Below are 21060 nucleotides of genomic sequence, written 5' to 3' on the forward strand. Positions count from 1 at the left end.
TGTAGATTTTTCCATTATCAATTTAGATTGTAAAGTTCTGTGCAAGAACCTTTCTGGAGACTTACGTATGTAAAGAACTATTTATACTGATATAAATAACAAAAATACTTTAAAAGCATAATATTGAATCTTTACAGATAAATTGTAAACAGATAAAAACATTAGCAGGATTATTGTAATAACCTGCAGTTTTATAAGAGTATATACTTACAGTAGATGATTAAATGAGCAAGTTAAATGAATTTGGATATTCAGAATATATTAAAAAATAAATTTAAGGAACCGCAGAAAGAGGGGAAAGAAGTCAAATTTTGAAATGTTAAATTGATTGGAGAACTAATGAAATGTATAAATTTGAAAAGTAAAACTAAAAAACTAAAAAAGGAAAAGAAAAAAAGCATAATTTCTTAGAAGAATTTAGACCCAATCCAGCTGCAATTTACATCCTCCACCACCTCCATTCCTGTGTGCCTTGCTCCACTTGGGGAGTTTCCTACCACCAGTCCTCCCTTGAGCAGAGAACTGATCAGCCCTGAGTGTCTAACGGTGCACACAGAGGTCTCCATTATCTTATACATTGAGATGTATGAAATGGGTGTAGAAAGCTCATAATGCAAAGAAAAGGTGTGGTGCGTGTCTATGGTTGTACCAATGGAACTTTCAAACAACAAAACCAGTTTGTAGGTTAGGGAGAATAATGAGAAAAATGTTTAAAGTTAAGGAGAGAGAATTCAAATGAGAAAACCTGAGTAAGTTCATAATAGTAGAAAAGGGCACTGGTTGAATGAAGTTAGAAGAACTTTGGCATTTCATGCCCCCCCCCATCTCAGAATTTGTAAAGCACTCTACATTCAGGGAACACCCAAGCAGTTTATAGAAGTGAAACATATAAAATATACCGTATTTTTCGCTCTATAGGACGCACTTTTTCCCCTCCAAAAATGAAGGGGAAATGTGTGTGCGTCCTATGGAGCGAATGCAGGCTCCCTGGCTTCAGCGATAGCAAGGCAAAGCCTCCGAAGCCTGCGCTCCGGAGGCTTTGCGTTGCTTCCGCTGAAGCCAGGAGAGTCTGCTCTTTGAGGCTGGCGGTGGGGAAAGCAACGCTTCCCCCATCGCCAGCCCCAGAGGATGGGGGGCAGCAGGAAGGCGCGCAACGCCTTCCCGCTACTCTCCAACCCGGCTTCGAGGCTGGCGGTGGGGAAAGCAGCGCTTCCCCCATCGCCAGCCCCAGAGGATGGGGGGCAGCAGGAAGGCGTGCGACGCCTTCCCGCTACTCTCCAACCCGGGTTTGAGGCTGGCGGTGGGGAAAGCAGCGCTTCCCCCATCGCCAGCCCCAGAGATTGGGGGGCAGCGGGAAGGCGTGCGACGCCTTCCCGCTACTCTCCAACCCGGGTTTGAGGCTGGCGGTGGGGAAAGCAGCGATTCCCCCATCGCCAGCCCTAGAGATTGGGGGGCAGCGGGAAGGCAGCGATGCCTTCCCGCTACTCTCCAACCCGGGTTGGAGGCTGGCGGTGGGGAAAGCAGCGCTTCCCCCATCGCCAGCCCCAGAGATTGGGGGGCAGCGGGAAGGCAGCGATGCCTTCCCGCTACTCTCCAACCCGGGTTGGAGGCTGGCGGTGGGGAAAGCAGCGCTTCCCCCATCGCCAGCCCCAGAGATTGGGGGGCAGCGGGAAGGCAGCGATGCCTTCCCGCTACTCTCCAACCCGGGTTTGAGGCTGGCGGTGGGGAAAGCAGCGCTTCCCCCATCGCCAGCCCCAGAGGATGGGGGGCAGCAGGAAGGCGTGCGACGCCTTCCCGCTACTCTCCAACCCGGGTTGGAGGCTGGCGGTGGGGAAAGCAGCGCTTCCCCCATCGCCAGCCCCAGAGATTGGGGGGCAGCGGGAAGGCGTGCGACGCCTTCCCGCTACTCTCCAACCCGGGTTTGAGGCTGGCGGTGGGGAAAGCAGCGCTTCCCCCATCGCCAGCCCCAGAGATTGGGGGGCAGCGGGAAGGCAGCGATGCCTTCCCGCTACTCTCCAACCCGGGTTGGAGGCTGGCGGTGGGGAAAGCAGCGCTTCCCCCATCGCCAGCCCCAGAGATTGGGGGGCAGCGGGAAGGCAGCGATGCCTTCCCGCTACTCTCCAACCCGGGTTGGAGGCTGGCGGTGGGGAAAGCAGCGCTTCCCCCATCGCCAGCCCCAGAGATTGGGGGGCAGCGGGAAGGCAGCGATGCCTTCCCGCTACTCTCCAACCCGGGTTTGAGGCTGGCGGTGGGGAAAGCAGCGCTTCCCCCATCGCCAGCCCCAGAGATTGGGGGGCAGCGGGAAGGCAGCGATGCCTTCCCGCTACTCTCCAACCCGGGTTGGAGGCTGGCGGTGGGGAAAGCAGCGCTTCCCCCATCGCCAGCCCCAGAGATTGGGGGGCAGCGGGAAGGCAGCGATGCCTTCCCGCTACTCTCCAACCCGGGTTTGAGGCTGGCGGTGGGGAAAGCAGCGCTTCCCCCATCGCCAGCCCCAGAGATTGGGGGGCAGCGGGAAGGCAGCGATGCCTTCCCGCTACTCTCCAACCCGGGTTTGAGGCTGGCGGTGGGGAAAGCAGCGCTTCCCCCATCGCCAGCCCCAGAGATTGGGGGGCAGCGGGAAGGCAGCGACGCCTTCCCGCTACTCTCCAACCCGGGTTGGAGGCTGGCGGTGGGGAAAGCAGCGCTTCCCCCATCGCCAGCCCCAGAGATTGGGGGGCAGCGGGAAGGCGTGCGACGCCTTCCCGCTACTCTCCAACCCTCCTGTGGGCTTTTGGGGGAGATGGGGGAATTCCCCCACCTCCCGCAAAAGCAGGCAAAAGCCAGGCGCTCTTTAAAGGGGCTCCGTGGCTTCTGCTGGCTTTTCTAGGAGGTGGGGGAATTCCCCCACCTCCTAGAAAAGCCCGCAGGAGCCGCGCACCCTTTAAAGAGCGAGCGGCTCTTGGGGGCTTTTCCCCAAGGAGGGAGAAGGGACTGACTGGCCGAGTCAGTCCCTTCTCCCTCCTGCGGGCTTTTGCGGGAGATGGGGGAATTCCCCCACCTCCCGCAAAAGCAGGCAAAAGCCGTGCGCTCTTTAAAGGGGCTGCACGGCTTTGCTGGCTTTTCTAGGAATTCCCCCACCTCCTAGAAAAGCCCGCAGGAGCCGCACAGCCTTTAAAGAGCGAGCGGTTCTTGGGGGCTTTTCCCCAAGGAGGGAGAAGCGACTGACGGGCCATTTTAGTCCCTTCTCCCTCCTGGTCGAAAAGCCCGCAGGAGTCACGCGGGGCTCCTGTGGGCTTTTGCGGGAGGTGGGGGAATTCTGCCACCTCCCGCAAAAGCAGGGAGAAGGTCTTGGAGTAGCGCACAGGCTGCGTGCAGCCTGTCCACTGCTCCCAGAGCTGGGGGGGGGGGAATCATATTTTTTCCTTGATTTCCCCCCCTGAAAACTACGTGCGTCCTATGGTCCGGTGCGTCCAATCGTGCGAAAAATACGGTAATACAGATCATAAAAGACTATTAAAACATAAAAACTGTGTGTGAGCATTGCATAAAGTGATTGTGTGAAGAAATAATAATAATAATAATAATAATAATAATAATAATAATAATGGCAGAAATAAATGTAAGTGAGAGTGATAGACCTAAAAGTGAAACCTTTGTTTCCAGCTCAGTTTTGAACCACTCTCGTTCATATCTGGCCACTCATGAATCTAGGTTGTACAGCATGATGCTACCAACTCTCATTTCTTTTGTCAACTCCCTCCTCTCTGCCCCCTGCAGGACATTTTCACTGTGGATGAGAGCATTCCCATGTCATTCCGCTCCTGGATTAACTGCTTGTTGGGGATTTTCAGCACTCTGTTTATAATCTGTCTGGCCACACCTTATTTTGCAATTGTCATGCTGCCTCTGGGTATCATATACTACTTTCTTCAGGTGAGTTGGGGCCCAGCCTCTTTGGAAGCGGACATTCCTTTTATTGCCAAGTTGCATCCATTCAGAACTGTTGCTTGAGCCCTGGGGCTTCAGCTCCAATACCTACCTGCTTTGCTGTTCATTACCACTGAAGTTAATGGACATTACTAACTTGGGTTCATTAATTTCAGTGGGTCTCCTCTGAGACAGACTTGGTCAAACCCTTAGTTCTGTGCAGAGGATCAAAATCCTCAACATTAGAGCAGAACTATATTGCTATCCAGAATGTCAGTGACTGGAAGGAGCTATGCTCTTGCCAGCTGAAAGAAGAGAAAGACCACAAGACCAAGTGCAGAATAGACCACACCTTTCAGCTTGCAGCAGTGCAAACTGTTTTCTTTAAACTGCTTCTTGTTTCATAGGAGCTGCATACCTCTTCCTTCTAAAATACCCAACTGTGGGCAGGATTCAACTAATGAGTCCCACTAGTAGAACCCTATGCAAGGACTTCCACTAGTGCAATGGGACTTTTGCCTCTCTCCTCTGCCCAAAACTGGCTTTGTTGGGATCAGGAGAACCCCCAGAATAGCACACAGAGGAGGAGAGGGGGACATTTTGTCTGGCAAGCCAAAATACTTTCACTGATGGAACAATTTCCATCAGTTGACTTCCTCCCTGTATTAATTATTTTTGAATGGTGTAAAACTGCCAATGTAATACCATCAGATAGGTTTCATTTCCCAAACAGGCTTCTTTGCATTTAATGTGCTTACAAACAGGCGCTGTAAGTCACTGCAGATGCCAGCCCTCCGAAATCCATGTTCTTAAAGCACACCAGAAACAGTGACTCCATCAAACCTTTCTAAAGCTCTCCTGGCATGGGCTTACTAGTGAACAACAGAATTATGGCTAATACCACTGGAAAACTGATGCTTGGGTATAATAAAGCAAAACTTGAGCCCCAGAATTGATTTAGCATTTCCTCTCAGAAGGCAGACTCACCAAACACCTCTGAAACTGTAGAATGGCATAGTCCTATTCTCCCATTGGCAAAATATGAACTAACAGCTGCAACATACCTGCCAACATTTATCCAATGGAAATAGGGACATCCTATTCAATAGTAATAGTAATAATAATTTTTTTAATTATTTTATATATACCCTGCCCATCTGACTAGATTGCCCATATGTTGCTTCCAACATTTTAAAAAACAGTAAAAAAAATAAACAGTAAAAAAACTTCCCTATACAGGGCTACCTTCAGATGTCTTCTAAAGGTTATATAGTTACTTTATCTCCTTGGCTCAGGGATGGGTTGCATACCATACCCTCCAACATTTCTCTGAAAATAGGGACGTCCTACGGAAAAGTGGGACATTCTGTTTTTTTTTTTATAAATTTTTTTATTGCTTTTTTCCAGAATCTAAATCCATCATCAATAACACAACAAAAGCGGTTTTACAGAAAGAAAAAGAAATTAAACAAGAAAAAATTCATTTTTCGAAGTCTTTTTTTTTTTTTTTTCATCATCCACTGGACTTCCCCATCTCCTCCATCCCTGCATTCTTTATAATAAATATAAACAGCAAATTAATACCTTGTTTCCTGTGTTTTTGTATTTTCATCTAATTATTCACTCTGAAATTAAAACTTTTCTCAATCATTAACTTTGTTTCTATCAACTCCGAATTTCAATACTGAAGCATATTTACCTCAAACCTTAGCAAATTTTTAACATTCATATATCTTATAATGTTTTTGTAAATAGTCCTTAAATTTTTTCCAATCCTCTTCCGCAGCCTCTTCTCCCAGGTCTCGGATTCTGCCAGTCATTTCGGCTAGTTGCATATAGTCCATCAGTTGTGTGTGCCATTCTTCCAGTGTGGGTAGCTCCTGTGCCTTCCAGTATTTAGCTATGAGAATTCTTGCTGCAGTCGTTGCATATAGAAAGAAGGTTCTGTCTTTCTTAGGTATCCTCTGGCCCACAATGCCCAAGAGGAAGGCCTCTGGTTTCTTCTGAAAGGTATACTTAAATACCTTTTTCAACTCGTTATAAATCATTTCCCAGAAGGCCTTCACCCTCGGGCATGTCCACCAGAGGTGGTAAAAAGTTCCTTCAGCCTCCTTACATTTCCAACATTTATTATCAGACAAATGGTATATCTTTGCAAGTTTGACTGGGGTCATGTACCACCTGTACATCATTTTCATAATATTTTCCTTTAAGGCACTACATGCCGTAAATTTCATACCGGTGGTCCATAACCTTTCCCAGTCCTCAAACATAATGTTGTATCCAATATCTTGTGCCCATTTTATCATGGCTGATTTGACTGTCTCATCTTGAGTATTCCATTTAAGCAGCAAGTTGTACATTCTTGAAAGCACTCGGGAAAAGTGGGACATTCTGGAATCAAATCAGAATGGGATGGTTTCTGTAAATACGGGACTGACCCTGGAAAATAGGGACACTTGGAGGGTCTGCTGCAAGCAATGGTTTTAGGAGTGAGGGATAATGGTAAGGCTGGGAGGTCTCTGCTTTCCTTGTGGCTATCACTAGTGCATCTCTCTCCTTCTAGCGGTTCTATGTGGCCACCTCCCGCCAGCTGCGGCGTTTGGACTCAGTCACTCGGTCTCCCATCTATTCCCACTTCAGCGAAACAGTGTCGGGCCTCTCTGTTATCCGGGCCTACGGGCACCAGGAACGCTTCCTGAAACACAACGAGGAGCTTGTGGACATCAACCAGAAGTCTGTGTACTCTTGGATCGTTTCCAACAGGTGAGGCTGTGATGTGGAAGGTTTTGGCCTATTCTCTAAATCAGGGAGTTGGGAACTTCAGGCTGTGGGGCCAAATCCAGCCCTTTGGGACTCTCTTTCTGTGCCTAAGACCTCTCCCCAGGCCACACGCCTCCCTCGCTCCATTTCAGACCCTGAATGGTTTTTGCCAGGCTGGAATGTGTCCTTGAACTCTGGCCGTGCCTTTGGTTCTCTGGATGGAGGATGGGTGTTGGGGTGTAGGAGTGTGTGTAGATACTAGCCTGCCGTACAAAGGTAAATTTTACACCCATAGTTCTGGCCACCTTTGCCTCTGCCCCTGCGCACCACTAGCACGTGGCCCTTGCAACTTTGCCCAGAGGGGAATGTAGCCCCCAAGCTGAAAAGGTGCCCCCAGTCCTCAAAAAGGGGCCACCAGTCCTCAGACAACACCAGCAGGTGTACTTTTTTAGTTTGGGTGTTACTACAAAGCCTAAAGCAAAGTAGTGTACAGTTTTCTGTTGGCCTGGTGGAGCCTCTCTACGTGTGCAGCTTACCCAGGTTACTTCAAAGTAACATGCCTTCCTTTCTTACATGACTCTAAGTGGGCTGGTACAGGCTGAGCATTTGGGAGATCAGGAAGCTGTGCTTAGGCATCACTGCCAGAAGCCAATTGTTAAAATTTGGCTCTGAAGTGAAAGCAGGAACGCCTCTTCTACTCAATGGCAGTGGCTGGATTTGCGATGCTTCAGGTTGTGGTACTGATGGAGCACTCACCTTTCCCTTCCGCATTTGTTCCTCCTTACAGGTGGCTGGCTGTGCGCCTAGAATTTGTGGGGAACCTGGTGGTTTTCTTTGCAGCGCTACTGGCAGTCTTTGCTAAGGATACTTTGGACAGTGGCATTGTGGGACTCTCTGTCTCCTCAGCTCTCAATGTAAGTGACTGAGGCCACAAGCGGCCAGAATAACGGCTATACTGGGACTTTGTAAGGCGTGTTGATACACAAGCTAGGAATCTAGTGCCTAATTTGGGGGTTTTCTTGCAATTTATTTTTTACCTGTTTTCATAAACCATCAGGTGTTGAAAATAAAGTGGATTAGAGATGGAGTCTTGTCATGAAGCCCAAGAGCTACTCACTACAAAGCTAGGTGCCAGGTTAAGTTCAAGGTGCTGGTATAGACAGATTGGGATCAGGATACCTAAAATAGAATCTCACCCTTTATGTACCCCATCAGTGATCACTGCACTTCGCAGGTGAGAGCCTCTTGCAGATGGCGTCTTATCAGGTCTATTCCACACAATATAGGAACCCAGCCTTTCTTGTTATGACAACTACGCTTTGGAATTTTCTCCTGTTAAATATTTGACAGGCACCATCTCTGTTGCCTATCTCTTTCAACTAAGTCTTTCAATAGAGACCTTTCCCAGTCTGCATCTGTATTGGAATTTGTTTTTAGATGTTTTTAATTATCACTTGTGTGTTTGCTGCCCTGGGTTCCTTCAGTAGGAAGGGCAGGATATCAATTTAATTAATAAATAGTAGTAATGATGATGGGAGTGTGAGAGAAGGCCACTCTGCCTTTAAAAAGGGATTCTCATAAGAAGACATGCTCCTGTGCCTTTCTTCCTTGTGTCTGTAGATGTGGCCAAATGGGATGCAATGGGCTCTCTTAATTATGGGGCAGAGAAGGGGAAGGGCTGGAGGACCAGGGTGGTTTTAATGATAGTTCCACTGCCATGCAGATCACCCAAACATTGAACTGGCTGGTGCGGATGACTTCGGAGCTGGAGACCAACATTGTGGCTGTGGAGAGAGTGCATGAATACACACATGTGGAAAATGAGGTATGGGGAGCTGTGGTGATGTGGGATGGGGTTTGCAAGATTGCTGTGCTGTGGGAGAAGTCCCAATGATTCAAACATATTTTGTGTGATGCCCATTCTTTCTCCTGCAGGCACCATGGGTAACAGCCCAGAGACCACCTTCTGGCTGGCCCAACAATGGAGAGATAAGATTTATAGACTATCAAGTGCGGTATCGGCCTGGGCTGGAGCTGGTTCTCGATGGGATCAAGTGTGAGATCCAGAGCAGAGAGAAGGTGAGGCACTGGGGGGAGGTAAACAGCTGGTTGAGGCTGCTGAGAAGGGAAGCAGCACACGTTGGGAGAAAAAAGGAGCCACATGTGGGGGAAAGCTCTTATTTATAACATAGCAGATACTGTCCTTTATTTGCTGAGCCTGCATCCCATGGACCTGAAAACCTCTAGGTTGCTCAGCTTCCAAGAATAATTCTCTTAGCTCAAAGTTCAGAACCAACACAGACCTGTCCAACAGGAACCGGAGCAGAGATGCAACATCTTGTCTAGTTGGATGAATGAACCAGGAAAGGATAACTGAGAAATAAAAGCGATTTGGTTTATCTAACCCTTGAGATGCTCTTGCTTCAGGTTGGTGTCGTGGGCCGAACCGGGGCTGGGAAATCCTCGCTCACCAACTGCCTCTTTCGCATCCTGGAGGCAGCTGGAGGCAAAATCCTTATTGATGGGCTTGACATAGCAACGCTTGGACTTCATGATCTGCGCCGGAACATCACCATCATCCCACAGGTGAGACACCCAGTAAACCTGGCTTGAAGGAGCTGAGGCCAGGCTTTGGATGCTTGGAGGGAGGGAGTGGAATACCGCTATCAAGTTCTGTGTGGGGTGTCCTCCCTTATTGCATTGATGCTGCTGATTCCCGTGGTGGAGGGCTTCCCATGCTGTTATTCCCCACTCTGGCTGACGGGTGGAGAAGATCACATGGACAACATCAGGTGGCCAGTTTTTGCCCACATGCTGTGCATGGTGCTTTAAAACCCTCAGTAATCTTTTACAGCCCCCTAAGCAGCAGATGGGGACGCAGGTGGCGCTGTGGGTTAAACCACAGAGCCTTGGAGTTGCTGATCAGAAGGTCGGTGGTTCAAATCCCCGTGACGGGGTGAGCTCCTGTTGCTCGGTCCCTGCTCCTGCCAACCTAGCAGTTTGAAAGCACGTCAAAGTGCAAGTAGATAAATAGGTACCACTCCAGCGGGAAGGTAAAGGGCATTTCCATGCACTGCTCTGGTTCGCCAGAAGCAGCTTAGTCATGCTGGCCACATGACCCGAAAGCTGTACGCCGGCTCCCTCGGCCAATAAAGCGAGATGAGCGCTGCAACCCCAGAGTCAGTCACGATTGGACCTAATGTTCAGGGGTCCCTTTACCTTTAAGAAGCAGGTGATAATTAGGGCTTCAAAGTGCCATGCAGTGCAAACCACTTTTTGACCCAGTCCGTCTTTACTTGCCCCTCAGCTGAGGTCATATATGACATCAGGTGCACATGGTTTGGACAAAACAGTCTAGCAGGCCTTATTAGACCTGTGTCCTCCACTCCTATATTGATGAGATGGCAAATACCACCTCCTGTTTTGTAACGCAGTGGAACAAGGGGGCATGAATAGAAGGGGGTAATTTGCAGGGCCCATCGTGAATGTTCTACACCCCCAAAGCATATATGGCTGCAGACCAAGATCATCCCTAGTGGAAGACCATCCATGCCGGCTTAAACCGTAGCTTTTGGATCCCAGAGATGGGATGGTGAAGAACCTTGCCTACTTCACCCTGTCCATACTGTAGCTCCCTGTTCAGCACTTGGGTGTGGCTGAAAGGAAGAGCACCACTTTGGTTCAGCCTAGCCATTCTGCTGCTTCCAGTCGTACCTGCCTTAAGCCTCTCGTGCCTGCACCTACAGGATCCTGTTCTTTTCTCGGGGAGCTTGCGCATGAACCTGGACCCATTTGACCAGCACTCGGATGAAGAAGTCTGGCATGCTCTGGAGCTGGCACACTTGAAGTCTTATGTACACAGCCTGCCTGAAGGACTGTCGCATCTAGTGAGCGAAGCAGGAGACAACCTGAGGTATAGGAAGGGTAATACGGGCTGCTGTGCGGTACTCGCATCCTAAGAGTTGGGAAACTGTTGGAAGAGCTGGTCCCTAGCCCCTTGCAGGCAGCTGCATCCATTTAGCTAGTGATGGGCTGATCTTGTTTCCACAGCGTGGGGCAAAGGCAACTTGTCTGTCTGGCACGGGCCCTCCTCCGGAAATCCAAAATCCTGATTCTGGATGAGGCCACGGCAGCTGTGGATATGGAGACTGACTACCTGATCCAAGAGACAATCCGGAGCGAGTTTGCAGACTGCACTGTGCTCACCATTGCCCATCGGTTGCACACCATTATGGACAGCCACAGGTACAATTTGTGGGGTTGTGGGCATGCTATGTGAAATCTGGCGTGATTTGGAGTGGCGTTCTCTCATCATACACAGCTGTAATGGTTCAGGGCTTCATGGTCTCACGAAAAAAGCAGCAAAGGTTCCCTCGGCCCACAATGGTTGAAGCGCCTACAGCACTTGTTTCCCAAACTTTTGGGTCTCTAGTTGTTTTTGGACTACAATTCCCATCATTCCTAGCTACCAGGACCAGTGGGCAGGGATGATGGGAGTTGTAGTCCGAAAACAGCTGGAGACCCAGGTTTGGGAAACACTGACCTACACCAACAGTGGAATTGCATGGAGTAAACTGTCATTCAGTAATCATCCCACTAAAACTTCCACTGGATGCTCCTAGAACTGACAACACATTTGGAAATCTAAATCCAGATAGTTTGTGGCCTGTACTAAATATCCTTACATACGTTGACACACAATCCTGAAGAAAGCTAATATTTGAAGTCCATCAGTGAAAGGCTTTCAGAATGGTTAGTGAGGATAGGAAGAATCTGCTGGATGAGGCCAAAGGCCCACCTAGTCCAGCATCCTGTTCTCACAGTGGCCGACCAGGTGCCTGTTGGCCCACAACCCATAAGCATGATCTCAGCCTGACAGCTCTCTCTCCAACCGTGGTTTCCAGCAACTTGTATTTAGAGGCCTACTGCATACAAATGGTTTTCTTTGATAGTCAAACAAGAGAAATAACTCAGCATGCAGCACAGTGAAATAAAACTTTAGAAAATAAGCCTGTTGTTTTCCTAAGCCTGCATTAAACAAATGCTTGAAAAGCACAGTAAATGCTGTGCAGGTCAATTTTTTCCTGGGAAAGCAAATCCCTTCTCAGGTTGGCTTTTAGCTGCAAGCACATAAACAACAAGAAGAACAATGGATTTCTAGAAACCTTTTAACAACATTTGGCATCCAAGACTGGGCTGTAAGTTGCTACAAAGCAGATCTGGAAGGAAAGCGATGACCTCATTAAATCTGCTTCACAGTAACCAATACTTCCAAAGGAGAATATAATAAAACAGAGAAGCCTTTGGAGCTGCAATGGCTCCATCAGCCCAACCTTTTGGGACAATGGTTGAGCCTGTGCTTCCCACTCAACTCAGCAAAACAAAAGTTCCTGTGACAGGATGATGACCTTTCAGGGTGAGCAATTGGACACAGAAATTGCTGTATAAAATATTGGATGCATTATTAGCTCAGTGACTCCCATATTTTTTAAAGTGAAGTGGTGAATCGTTAAGGGATGGAATACGTTCAACCCCACCACACAAGCCAGGTTGACCATCAGTGCCAATAATTATTTACCCAGATCAGTTGAAGGGATTCTTATCCTTCCCTCCACCCTCTGGCCACTTTCCCTTTTCCATTCCGGAAACTCCCTCTGGAGCCGCCCTGTTGCAGTTTCCACGTCTTTTCCTCAGGAATGTAGATGGCGGGTCAGTTTTAGAGTTTCTGGTGTCAACTTTTCTTTTGCTGCGGGGGCCATACAGATTGACACCACTCAGTTTCTGACTGCTAACCTGGAAGGTGCTAGGAGCTGTGTGCAACTAGATATGGGTGCTTGTGCTCAATCTCCAATGTCTCTCTCTCCACTCCAGGGTGATGGTGCTTCAGGCGGGAAGGATTGTGGAGTTTGACAGCCCTGATCATCTGCTTAAACAGCAAAGCATCTTTGCAGCAATGGCCAAGGATGCTGGAATTGTAGGAAGCCAGAACACTGCCATGTAGAGGCAAGGGCAGCAAGACCAAGGCCAGCTTCACGCATCCCTGGACTTTTACCGGGTGCCAACACTGTCTGTACCAGCAGTGATATTATGCCTGAAGCACAGATTGTATCATCATACAGTTTCTGGGCATGCTGCACTCAACCAGCTTGTATCTTCACAGACAGCTACCTGATATTTTCTTGGCCCTGAACTCAAGCACTGCCTATAAGCCAACCATGGTTCTGCAGCAGAAGGGGTGCACTTTTACTATCGCCCTCCAAGATAGAAAAGATCAATGGAAGCTCTACCACTCCTCCTTTGTTTCAAGACACAGCGCAGAAGTTCCCATACAATTCTCCGTGCTATGAAGTAGGCAAAAACAAGCCGGTGGTGTTTAGTCTCAACTGGTTCCGTTTATTGCCCCCCTGCCCCCAAAATGCATCACCTTCCAGATTCATGTTTCTTTGGGGATACCGGCAGCTTTTGTTTCCTCCTCCTTGCATGGGGTTTCACACCTTCATCTGGAGGTGGGGTGGAGAGAGGATTTAGGTGACAAATTAGAACTTCACAACACTTAGTACACGGAGAAGTGCTGGAAAGGTGCTGACTAATAACTATTTGGGAATCTTGTCCCAAACAGTCCAGTCTCTGTACCCTTCTTTTAAATTTGCTGTCACAAGGTGTTTCAAATGTGGGGTGCACTGGGGTTTTTTAAAAAAGTTTTCATATCCTGTCTACTGACCAAAGTTCCTGAGGCATCTTACGCTGTATTTAATATACAATAAAACGGACAATAATTACTGAAGCGGGGCAAACGTTTCTTGCATGTTCCTGGCCCTAAACTTCCCCAAGATGCAGCAGGCACTGGAGAAGCAAAGTATGAAAATACAAATTTGCTTTTCTTGCTGTTGGGTGTCCCCATCCTTCCCAATATTCCAGAAGGCTTTTCCTTGGCACAAAGGAAAGTTAGGCATAAGTGGCTCTTACTTTTATAGGTCAATCTCCCATTTTTGCCAGTACCGTTACCATTCATCCCTGGACCATCATAATATTTGATTGTTCCTGACAATCTTGGTGTTTGTGTGCTCGAGTTGAGGCAAGCTGCTTGCTGTCACAAGGAGAAGGGGTAACGCAAACGGGGGGACTGTGCATGAATCATTCAAGATATGTCAGAAAAAGTTTTTATTTACAAAACAGCAGCTCAGGAGGCACAATGCAGCTGTTATTCTCTGCTCTTTTAACTTGGAGCAGGAATACCCCCCCCAAAAAAAAACTCTTGACTTGGGGCAAGGTGGTCCTAGCAGTATGTACATACACACACACACACACACACACAGAGCGGCATTCAAGGTGTGCCACCAGACCCCATCTGAAGCTGCGTGAAGGAGCCCTTATGCACTTTGCAACAGCCAATGCCAAGTAACACTGAGAGAAAGGAAGCGCTCTCGTTTTCAGTAGCTAATCTCCAGCACCCTTGCATACAACATTGCAGTCTGTAGGAAAACAAAATTGCAACCTGTCTTTGTATTAGATCCACTACTGTAGTGGATCTTCAGTCTTGCAACTGTTTCATGCCATGATAGCTAAATGGAACATCTAAGTTCAGAGACAGCGCAGACTTTTGCATACCAATTGCTGGGGGACAAATGGGCAGATGAGGGGCCATTGCCTGCAGGCTCTGCTAGTGGGCTCCTAGAAGCGTGAGGATGGTTACTGGGAAGCAGGTAAGATGGATCCTTAGACTGATCTGACAGGGCACACTGAGCCCCCTGGGTTACCATTTGCCAGATGCCTCACAGTTGCATAATCGGCCGCTAGTCTGAAACTTGTTAGTCAAAGGATACTAAACACCTACTTCAAGGGGGAATAAACTCCACACGGCAATGCTTGAGGCGAGGGGCACTGCCCCTCAGGACCAGGCACAGAGAGGTTCAGTCTCATTAGGGTAAAACAGCAGAACCCCCTGGAAGCACTTCATTCAACTTCACGGGAAACCTGGTTTGGCTCCCCCAAAATGTATCCAATTGAAACCACAGGGGAAGCGGATGGAGAGCACAAGGCCTCCCTCTTCAGCCTGGCTCCAACAGCGATTAAGGCAGCAGTTCCTGGCAACTCCAGACAAGCATGCTTCACGTGTACTCAGTCTTCCGAATGTAGCTGGACGGCACGTAGCCCCGCTTCCCGTGTGCCTCTGCCAACCACCACTCCTGGTTCCCTGTGATGTCTTCGAACTGCAGAATCCTTAGTCTCTGATTGGCGGTGACGCTCAGTTCATTTGAGTTCCGTCCCGTAAAAGTGTAAACAGCATAGTAGACCTCAAAGTAGAAAGAACAGGGAGGATGTCAGTGGAAAAGTAGGAAGAAACATGCTGCACCATTCAAAGCCCCACAGAACAAGTCCCAGGCTGTCCCCCCTCCTTTTTTTTACAATGTAAGCACGTGCTTTGGGAATTTTGTTGTCAAATTGAAAATATCTTAGCCCATAGAGTATGAATATACAAAGTCCCAAGAATTAGCTGTATTGAATTAGATGGAACAGAACTCACTCTGGGCTTCCAATACAGTGGTATTTCGGGTTACATACACTTCAGGTTACAGACTCCACTAACCCAGAAATAGTACCTCGGGTTAAGAACTTTGCTTCAGGATGAGAACAGAAATCACGCGATGGCAGCGGGAGGCCCCATTAGCTAAAGTGGTGCTTCAGGTTAAGAACAGTTTCAGGTTAAGAACGGACCTCCAGAACAAATTAAATTCTTAACCTGAAGTAGCACTGTATGCTCATTTCAGAGGAAGCCTTGGTTGTGCCAGCTAGCCAGTCGAATTAGAAATGGTCCATTAACAGAGACAGAAATATGCACTCACCTGGTTCCCCTTAGACTCGCTGGTCCTTGGCCTCAAGTTGCCATTCTCCAGCGAAGGTGTCGCCCTGGCCTTGGGCCGGGCCGGAAGCCCATTGCGTGGGTCGGGGTTACTGTATCGGCGGGATGCCGGAATGGCCCGGGGTGGCTGAGCAGAGTCTACAGGACCAGTCTTAGGTTGTTCAGCAGCATCCACCTCTGAAAGGGCCTGCAGGGAGCTCATTAAATCCCCTTGGAAGCCAGAGTCCTGCGGAGGTTTCTGAGGGCTGTTCGCAGATGCGTTGCTCACTATGCTGCTTGGCGTGCTGCTGCCACGAGATGAGGAGCCGCTGTGCTCGGATTCACTCGAGGAATGGCTGCCCACAGAAACATTTGAGTGGCTGCATCGTGGGTTGTATGGCTTCAGGAAGGAGCTGTACACAAAGCCCTTGGTCACTGTAGAGGGAAGGTCGGAAATCAGAAGCGCAGACAGGGCATGGCCAGTGCGCTGGGAAACAGCTGCATCAGGTGTCTCCCAACACCAGATTTCTGTATCATTGTGGACACTGGACCAACACTGAACTGGGGAGGTGGAGAATGTGCACTGCTGCTGTGCGCGCATAAAAAGGAAAATACTTGTGGCATTTTTAAAGTCATGTGAAAGGAAAAGAATTGGGGCCTATAGGGACTCAGCAGCCTGCTTAGCAGTAAATATAGCTCCTGAGGCCACTAGGGAGAATGATAAGCAGCTGTCATTAAAAGAGGAATTTGAAGCTCTACCAGAGTAACTTTGATTGATATCTGGAAAGAACAGGTGGTTCCTTTAGAAATTAAGATAAGTGCACTTAGCGCCAGATTGGGTGGGAGTGTGGAACCCTCACAAATTAAAGAATAGATACAGAACAAGCTCCTCCGGACAGGAGATGTCTCACGGTTTGCCTGGAGCCTGAGAGAGGCCTCCACTCACCTCCATTGTCAATGAGCCAGCGGTTCTGACTGCCCATGGGGTCCTTCTTCTTAAGCACCCCCACCAGGTCACCCTCCAGCAATGAAATGTCCAACTCTTGAGCGGCGTTGACATTGCGCTCAGCCTGGAAGAGCTTGTCGGGGGGGTACCGAGACAGCAAGGCGGCGCGGAGGTCGTCCGACTGCAGCATGTAGCTGGGCTGCGAGGGAAGTGACAGCACCAAACAGTGATGGGGAAGGCGATGCAGTGACACACAGTGCTCTATGCCTGGCCCTGGTTCCTCAAGCCAAGGCCGCCCACCACAGGACAGTGCCCATGTTGAATAAGGAGTCCCCCGCCCATCGTTGCCCCCACAGTTGCTCACCATTCCCAGAAGCGGCTGCCTCCGTGCTGACTGGCGCTCCAGGCTTTTCCTCTCAAAGGGCTTTTTGGCAGCGGGGGTGCTCTCGGGGAAGAAAGTGAAGACCTGCAGCTGCTGGAGGACGCGGCTATGCTCTTCCTGGAAGATGGCAACCAGATTGCCCTCTTTGCCAACCACCCGCAGCAGCTAGGAGAGAGGAGGGTGGCAGGGCCGTCAGAACAGTGGAAACGGGTAGCCCGGCTAGGCACAAGAGACAGGCCACTATGAAGCCATGCTCCAGGAAGGGAAGACCCAGAGACAGCTCTAGAAACCCAGGACCTGGTCCCTTCTTTTCCTTACTAATAGAGCCCACTATCAAGAGTTATGTCCTGTGTCAAGATCCTCATCCCAAGGAGCCTTCCATTTCAGAGGGCCTGTAAGGGAAGGGCTATAGCTCAGGGGCAGAGTACATGCTTTGGATACAAAGGGTCACAGGTTCAATCCCTAACATCTCCAAGTAGCGCTGAGAAGGGCTCCAGCCTAAAACCCTTGAGGGCCACTGCCAGTCAACGTAGATAATACTGAGCTAGATGGACCGATGGGTCTGACTCAGTATAAAAGGCAGCTTCCTTTGCTCAACAGTGCCTTCCTGTTGCCATTTCCCCCAGTGGCATTTACAGCCTGGGGCAAAGAATAAACTCATGGGAATTCAGAGATTGTTTAAGGCACAACGGTCACTCACAACCATCGGACTAGCGGAGGGGATTTGAGGATAGAAGGTCCAAAGGCACTAGAAAGAGAAAGCAACAGCCAATATGAAATCCCAGCACAGAAGGCAACTTTTAAAGAGCACTGTGCTGACCTAGTGTGTGCCTTTTCTTCTCCCCCGCCCCCAACCTGAGAGTGCATTCATTGAAAATATAGAGGAAATGCAACGGGGCAGCAAATCAGGCAGCCCTATATGTTCTTTCCTTCTGACCCTCGCTAGTCTCCAATCAGGATGGGCAGCCTGCACGGTCCTGGCCTCTCTTGCACACTTACGGAAAGCAGAGGCTGCAGTTCCTGCAACGCCAGGTGCACAAAGTCACAGTGGGCCTCCGCGTAGCCGCGCAGGCAGCTGGTGAAGAGCTCCTTGGCGCAGCACTGGAATTTGGGCAACTCATCCAGCAGCTGCATGTTCAAGGCCTCGTAATTGTTGCGAGCCGACTGCAGTTCTTCCAAGGTCCGCTTGTCCTTCAGCCTTTCCGCCCGCTCTGTGCATGTGTGGAAGTCCAGGAGCTTGTCGAAACGTTTCTGCACGAGTTTGTGAGGCCCGGAAAACATGTTCAGCAGCTGATTCAGAGGGGAGAACACCAGCCGCTCTGTGCGCTCCTTCTGCAAGGGGCACAAGGACACCAAAATAGCATGCTCTTTCCCCCACACGTTTCTGTAGCAAATCATTATTTTGTTATAGTTTCAGTACAAGCTGTACTAGGGGAAGCAAGGATTTTTTTTCTATCTTGCTGCAGAAAATTCCTTGGGAGGAGGAAGACAATACACATTTGTTTGTAGTGTCAACAAAGGAAGAAGGGCACCTGTTCTGCCCAGTACCACTCCATATGTATTTCAGGAGAAAGCCCATTTTGCAATATCTCTTCTATCCCAGCTCCTTGCCACAAGCTCTCCTCCACCAACCAGTGGCTTCATCAGCCTGAAAGGCTTCCTCCTCCCCACCTCCCGCTATGCCTTTCCCTCATACTGAAATATTTTTCTAGCCTCTTCCAAAGTTCTTTTCCTTCTGTTTCTGCAGCCAACTGATTCTGTGCCCAGAAAGTAGGAGGAAACACCTGACCCAGGAAGGAAGCAAAGACCTCACTCACGAAATCAGAGAAGAGCTGGTCGCTGATGAGACGGTGGACCTTCTGGAACTGTTCCAACTCAGCACTGCCTTTCTCCATGCACAGGTCCCACATACTCAGTGCTGCTGTCACTTTAACACAGGCAGACTCCTGAGGGCAGAGAGACACAGACGTCAGCAGGGCTAAAGCAGTTTGCAACCCCTGCAAGTCCAGCCACAACCCGAGCCAAGATTGTGACACAGAAACTTCTGCCCAAAGCTAGCCAAGGCAGGACCCTCAAGTTTGCTAGTCACTCAACCCTCTCAGTCTCCAATTCTTCACAAGGTCCTGTCCCATCCCCTACAAATATGTTTATTCACCCGGACATGCTGAAGGTAGAGAGAAAGGTCCCGGATGAAAGATTTAATCAGCCGCTCCTGCATTCGAAAGTTCTTCTCGGTCTCTTCAAAAGCCTCATCTTTGAGCTGTAACAGGGAGGAGGAGATTTGATAGGTACCGTGGAGCTTGTGATGGATTCCCATAGACATGTAGCAAGAGTCAGCATTTACCTGCGGTGCAAAACCTGTGAGGTGCTTGAGGTGGCTGCTGACACGATTGGATTTCTTGATGATGGAATGGAAGTTGAGCTTGGAGATCTTCTCAATGAGGCTGTCGTCATCAGTCTTCCGGTACTTCAGCACTGAAAGAGAGCGGTGGAAGCAAGAGTCAGCTCCCAAGAGTCATGGAATAACAGGGTGTGGTGAGGGACAACAATGGTCACCTGGTCTAATCCCCTGAGAGTACAGAAGATCCATTAAAAACTGTGCCATCCTGGGGAATTTCTCTCTCAGCCCAGACACAATCCTCTGTCAGTTCACTTCTAGCCTACAGTACACCACCACTTCCAAACACCAGAGGTAAGTGGCTCATTTGCCTTTCGACATTTGTCTCTTTGTAAGGGAGCAATAACTGGATGATGCATCCTGCCAACTAAGCATGACTGGGTTAAACCCAAATGGACTTTTGCTATTACACCCAGCAGCCACTAGAAGGTGCTTCACCTTTCTCAATCTCCCCCCCCCCCCCACAACAGCCAGCCTGCTGTACACTCAGTCTCCATAGACGGTACCCAACTCTTCCACACAGGGATGCTTGGTTGCTTTCCATCTTCCCCATGTGGCTTACTCGTTTGTCTCAAGCGGGTGCTTGTGCTGCTCCTCCCCTTTCCCCACATTGTCTCCCCTGCCCCACAGCTCACCCAGGTCCTTTCGCCTTTTGGACTCATTGATGTTGCAGTTGATCTCCTTGACAGCAAGGACAGCCGCTGCCAGGGGAGCACGGTCAGGATGAGACTCAGGTGTGGCGCCCAGAAGCTCCATCAGCAGCAGTGGGTAGCGCATCACACGCTGAACGGGCTTGATCAGGAAGGAGCCCAGGTCAATGTAGTTGGTGCAGCCCCTGAGAAAAGGGGTGGGGGAAGTTAGCACAGAGGATCCCATATGTTGTCACCCACACTCTCACCCCACAAACACTGCACCCCAGGAAAACCAACCCCCACCTTCCAACTGCTCTTTGGCTTATGTGCATGCACATGTGAGATGCTTTGTTTAAAAATGTTTTTACTAAATCGCCTATGCCACATTGAAAAGATATTCATCTTTTGAAAGGTAGCCTACACATTTATTAAATAAATACACTGGGACACATACTGAGGCTGGACACTCCGCACCTGTCTTCCTCCCCCAAAAGACTATATATCATCAGACAACATAAAACCAGCTCATCTCATTTGTCCCAAACTCAGTCACTTCTTCATCCTCTTCTAGCTGAACTCACAATACCTGGATGGTTGACTAGTTGTTTCCTAAAAGCCAGCCAGCCTAGTAGCATTCCTGCCCCACATCTTACTCAGTTCCTTCCCCATCCTGAGCAGGCCAAGATGGTCACAGCAGTCTGAACTCCTTATAATCTCTTACAGCCCTCTCTTCCCACTCCTGTAGGAACCCCATTCCCAGACATGCTCCTTGCTCCTGCCTCAGACAGAGATGCACAAATACTCAAACCCTTGTATTTTGGTCTATGACCATAATAAAGATTTGAATGATTGACCCAAACCCTTACTCGTACTGTACATTTTTTGTGGGTAGGTATGGACAACAAAGAGAAATCAGGCACAGAACGTAACTGGGGAACAGCAAGAAACAGACTGATGGTATAAAAAGGTCACTTACCATTCAGTGTACAGACTCCTGACAGGAAAAAAATAAAAAAATAAAAAGCATTAGAATGGTTGCTGCCCTCTCCACCTTCTAAGCAAAAGCCTAAGATGCACTCAAGCTAGGAAACTCCTAGCCTGGGGGGATTGGGAATCTGAGGATGTTGCTGGACTACAACTCCCATCATCCCTGACCATGAACCATACTGGGAATTGGGAAACCGACAACATCTG

At 49.1% G+C, this 21060-nt stretch overlaps 2 protein-coding genes across 4 annotated transcripts in view; one reads left to right on the top strand and one right to left on the bottom strand.

Annotated features, from left to right (window-relative positions):
• ABCC2 (ATP binding cassette subfamily C member 2) overlaps positions 1–12706 on the top strand; it is a 34985-nt gene extending 22279 nt beyond the window's left edge. Inside the window, exons 24-32 of the mRNA XM_053389535.1 lie at positions 3757–3912; positions 6473–6672; positions 7457–7583; positions 8393–8494; positions 8605–8748; positions 9097–9255; positions 10416–10582; positions 10720–10914; positions 12541–12706. Coding sequence (XP_053245510.1) covers positions 3757–3912; positions 6473–6672; positions 7457–7583; positions 8393–8494; positions 8605–8748; positions 9097–9255; positions 10416–10582; positions 10720–10914; positions 12541–12670 — 1380 coding nt within the window. The 3' untranslated portion in view covers positions 12671–12706. The remainder of the gene's footprint in view (positions 1–3756; positions 3913–6472; positions 6673–7456; positions 7584–8392; positions 8495–8604; positions 8749–9096; positions 9256–10415; positions 10583–10719; positions 10915–12540) is intronic.
• Positions 12707–13813: 1107 nt separating this feature from the next.
• DNMBP (dynamin binding protein) overlaps positions 13814–21060 on the bottom strand; it is a 49509-nt gene continuing 42262 nt past the window's right edge. For all 3 annotated transcript variants that reach the window (XM_053389536.1, XM_053389537.1, XM_053389538.1), the window contains 10 exons: positions 20843–20860; positions 19870–20069; positions 19181–19311; positions 18992–19096; positions 18654–18782; positions 17836–18168; positions 16819–17001; positions 16455–16653; positions 15513–15943; positions 13814–14963 (listed from right to left, as the gene is read on the bottom strand). In XM_053389536.1, the coding sequence (XP_053245511.1) occupies positions 14778–14963; positions 15513–15943; positions 16455–16653; positions 16819–17001; positions 17836–18168; positions 18654–18782; positions 18992–19096; positions 19181–19311; positions 19870–20069; positions 20843–20860 (1915 nt within the window). In that variant the 3' untranslated portion in view covers positions 13814–14777. The remainder of the gene's footprint in view (positions 14964–15512; positions 15944–16454; positions 16654–16818; positions 17002–17835; positions 18169–18653; positions 18783–18991; positions 19097–19180; positions 19312–19869; positions 20070–20842; positions 20861–21060) is intronic.

The sequence above is a fragment of the Podarcis raffonei genome, chromosome 5, assembly GCF_027172205.1.
Source record: "Podarcis raffonei isolate rPodRaf1 chromosome 5, rPodRaf1.pri, whole genome shotgun sequence".
Taxonomy (NCBI): Eukaryota; Metazoa; Chordata; class Lepidosauria; order Squamata; family Lacertidae; genus Podarcis; species Podarcis raffonei.